Source organism: Hydra vulgaris, chromosome 13 (assembly GCF_038396675.1).
Source record: "Hydra vulgaris chromosome 13, alternate assembly HydraT2T_AEP".
NCBI classification, from domain to species: domain Eukaryota; kingdom Metazoa; phylum Cnidaria; class Hydrozoa; order Anthoathecata; family Hydridae; genus Hydra; species Hydra vulgaris.
In genome coordinates, this window is record NC_088932.1 from 50,024,087 (window position 1) to 50,027,894 (window position 3,808).

At 25.6% G+C, this 3,808-nt stretch overlaps 1 protein-coding gene across 1 annotated transcript; it reads right to left on the minus strand.

The window, feature by feature from the left end:
- Positions 1–228: 228 nt before the first annotated feature.
- Positions 229–2,236, minus strand: LOC136090127 (uncharacterized). Its single transcript, XM_065816236.1, has 6 exons — positions 2,106–2,236; positions 1,790–1,877; positions 1,486–1,675; positions 989–1,176; positions 689–857; positions 229–540 (listed from the first exon to the last, which is right to left on the minus strand). Exons 3-6 carry the CDS (start codon positions 1,490–1,492, stop codon positions 335–337), a joined length of 570 nt encoding a protein of 189 aa, XP_065672308.1. The 5' UTR covers positions 1,493–1,675; positions 1,790–1,877; positions 2,106–2,236; the 3' UTR covers positions 229–334.
- Between the last annotated feature and the right edge of the window lie 1,572 nt (positions 2,237–3,808).

Below are 3,808 nucleotides of genomic sequence, written 5' to 3' on the forward strand. Positions count from 1 at the left end.
TATTTTGATTTTCAATAACTTTTCAGTGATTTTTAAATTTAAGTTTGTCTTAAATTCATTTATTTGTTCCTGCAATTTGCATTATTTTGATAATATGATTCATTTAATCTATAGTTATATTATAATTTTTCACTGCTGAGCCAGAAAACAAAAATAAATGAAAATTACACAGTATTTACACTGTGGCATCAACTATGAAACTTTTATAGCATTGAGCAACCTCTAAATACAGTCCGAGCTATGTAATATTTTGCACAGTAGCTTTTTTAAACAAAATGAACATAACAAACAACATGCCTCTGCAATATATGAAACTTGACTTTTTTGGACCACCCTAATAAATATATAGTTTATGCATTTTTACATTTTGAACAAATTCAACATAAAACATTGATAAAATAAGATAAACGTAGCTATTGCTTACTGGATGAAGCTGAACAAATCGCTTGCACACTTCAACAACTGAGGCACGTTGCCGATTTCGCATAGGCACACTCAGCATAAGCGGAAGTAGTAATAGAGCGTATTCTTGTTTGGTTTCTGTAAAAATGTTGCCAAGTACATACATTACATACACATAATAAAAGTAACTAAAACAATATAATATAATTTTTATAATAAGTTAATTTTAACTTATTTGTAGATAGGATCTCTATTTAAATTTGAATAAAATTAAACAAACATGTACTTTCGAGTAGGTTGTTGTCAGCTGCTATTTCATCAAGTAATATTGCAAGGTCGGTTGACAACCCTTTACATTTTCCTTTGGCATACAAAAGGATCCTGGAAAAACAGTCTCCCAGTCCCTCCACTAGATGTTTGCTGTTGGGTGCACTTCTACAGAATTCTTCCTCAAACTAAATAATTTAATTAGTTTATAAGATAAATCATTAATGTAAACAACTAACAAACAGCGGCTCATAACTAGTGGCTCATAATTTCATCAACTAACTACACAATGATTACTGAAAGCAGATTAAAAGCTTACCGCAGATGAGTAAATATCTCTTAATGGAGGAAATGATAAAAAAATTGTTTTTATTGGAGGTCTTCCTTCCCTAACCCAGAGACTGCGACTTGAATAGGTTGATCCCATAATAATATTTATGCGATCCTCGTTAGGTGTCTCGTTTATAAGTTCATGGGTAAGTGCCTTTTCATCTTCTGTTAAATACTCTGATGAAAAAAATTGAAAATATTAAAAAAAGGCAATTAAAGAAACTATAATCTTTTACTATATCTTTAAATATATTTTAATACAGCACTTAAATACACCATTACATATAAATAGGATAAAACTATGAATAAATCAGAATGAAAATCAAGAAATAATATATATAAAAAAAAATAAAACTTACAAGTAAATCAATAATTGTTATACTATTATTGAATACAAATTTTTCAACTATAGAGTCAAATAAATATATTTTAAATATATACTTAATGCAAATGTTCAATCTATAAACAAACAATTAAAATAAAAACCTGTCATGGGTCCATTGACTAGATCAACTGCATCTGTTCTTAGGCGCTTTTGATGCAGCTTGTGTGCCTTTTCAATAACCGGAAGTTGTTTTCTCAACGTCTTTAAGCGTTCTTCAATATAGCCTGACGGGGAATACTTTCTTAATTTTCCGTTTCATATTACTTCAACATACTGTCTGAAGTAAGCATCCTTTAAGTAAAAAAAAAAAGTTTCGTAAAGCTAAACTAAATAAAATTTAAACTATATTCCCATTTCCATAAATATGCAAACAAAAATTTCAATTAGACTTATAACAACACTTACATAACAATCTCCATTACCACTTCTTAAGGTTAGAAAGCGGTTTATCACCTCCATTGCCAAAGACTTTTTTTTCTCTGTATTGGGATAGCTGCAAAAAAAGAAAATCAATTCTGTTGTGTTTAATAACCTTCCTATAGCTCTATTTATTTTTTGCAGTAAATTTTTTAAAAATAATAACTTATATCTAAAATAAAATTTCTTTTATTTTAGATTTGTTTTATTTACTGATTTAAATATTCGAACACAATATTCAAACATTCAAATACCAAACAAATATAAGTATCTGAATAAAATATCATATTAAAGACTTCCTAACCAATTATTATCTTTTACAAGATTTCCAACAATGATACGCACAAAAAGATCTTTCATCAAAACTAACTGCCCGGTTCGTTCATACTCAGACAAGATTGATGCACCTTTAGGGTGACCTTTCAACATACCATCAATGTCCTTAAAAATTAAAATTCGCTTTTACAATATTACAAATAGTGAAATATATACAATTATATAAATAATTTCAAAAAAAGTTTAAGCTTCAAACAAAATTATAAATAATAAATATATATGCATTAATGATATAAATTTAAAAACAACCATAACTCACAATACAACATTTAACAAAAGTTATAGAAAAAAATAATCTTTTGTAGCAAATGCAAGCTAATAATCATTTACTATGCTTATTAATAAATATAACAATTTTATTAAAAAAGCTTAAAAGTTTCATTTAATATTATTTATTAAACAAATTTCACTCACAAACTTATATTGACATTGATATGATGTTCTAACAGAACTGCTAACAACACCGGAATTTATTTGATCTATTATGATTGTTTTTGTAGGCACAATATGCTGTCTTATATCAGTATATATAGATGCAGAGCTTTGTAGTTGTATATATGCTTCGTCGGAGTTGATATGGCAAAGAGGCTGCACATTCTATTATTAAATAAATATGCTAAGAATAATGTAAGTTTATACCTTAGTTCAAGTTTTCATCCAATATTGAGATGAGAGTTAGAGATTTATACATAGTTATTGATAATTTACACAAAGTTATTGAGATAATAGAGAGAGAGTTTTAAAACAAGTAACATGGACAATCTTAAAGTTAAAGCTATAAATCTATCATACAAAGAAATATTGCAAGAGTACAATATTACATCACTCATTTTATTTTAAAACTTTATAATATTACTGATTAGTTATTCTAATATATGTATATATATATATATATATATATATATATATATATATATATATATATATATATATATATATATATATATATATATATATATTTATATATATATATATATATATATATATACATATATATATATATATATACATATATATATATACATATATATATATATATATATATATATATATATATATATATATATATATATATATGAATATAAATACAAAAAGTATTATATATATATATATATATATATATATATATATATATATATATATATATATATATATATATATATATATGATAAAAACTATACATATATATACATTAACAAAATTGAATAATTAATATTCAAATTTTACTATTTTTTAATTTCGAAAAATCCAAAGTCAAAGAAAAGCACACAAATACACATGGTATCTAAATAAAACAACTCATTTATGTTTTAACTCATAATGTATGTTTTACAAATCAAAATATTTGACCAAGTTATATCACATTTATATGTTATCTGCGCATAGTGTGTGACGCAATGAAATGTGCATAAAGTGACAGATCGGATTATAGCAAGTACCCGAAAAAACAGGATGATAGTCAAGCAAACTATCAAGTGTGTAACAGCTGAGAGTTTTGGTATCATCACAAGTTACAGTGTAGCTGTGTAGGTGCTCATCAAACTAAATCAGCCTAAAACTATGGCATAACAAATGAGCTTTTTTGTCCATGATCACAATCTTGTCTATACAAATAAAGTTTGGCTCTCCATGTTCATTAATGTCTGCTTTTAGTGACATTCCAGGTTTGTA

Excerpts from the sequence above, each read along its gene's own strand:
- LOC136090127 (XM_065816236.1), bottom strand. Across the intron at positions 858-988 it reads GAGATATTTACTCATCTGCG|TTTGAGGAAGAATTCTGTAG; the intron begins GTAAGCTTTTAA and ends TAAATTATTTAG. Across the intron at positions 541-688 it reads TGACAACAACCTACTCGAAA|AAACCAAACAAGAATACGCT; the intron begins GTACATGTTTGT and ends ACATTTTTACAG.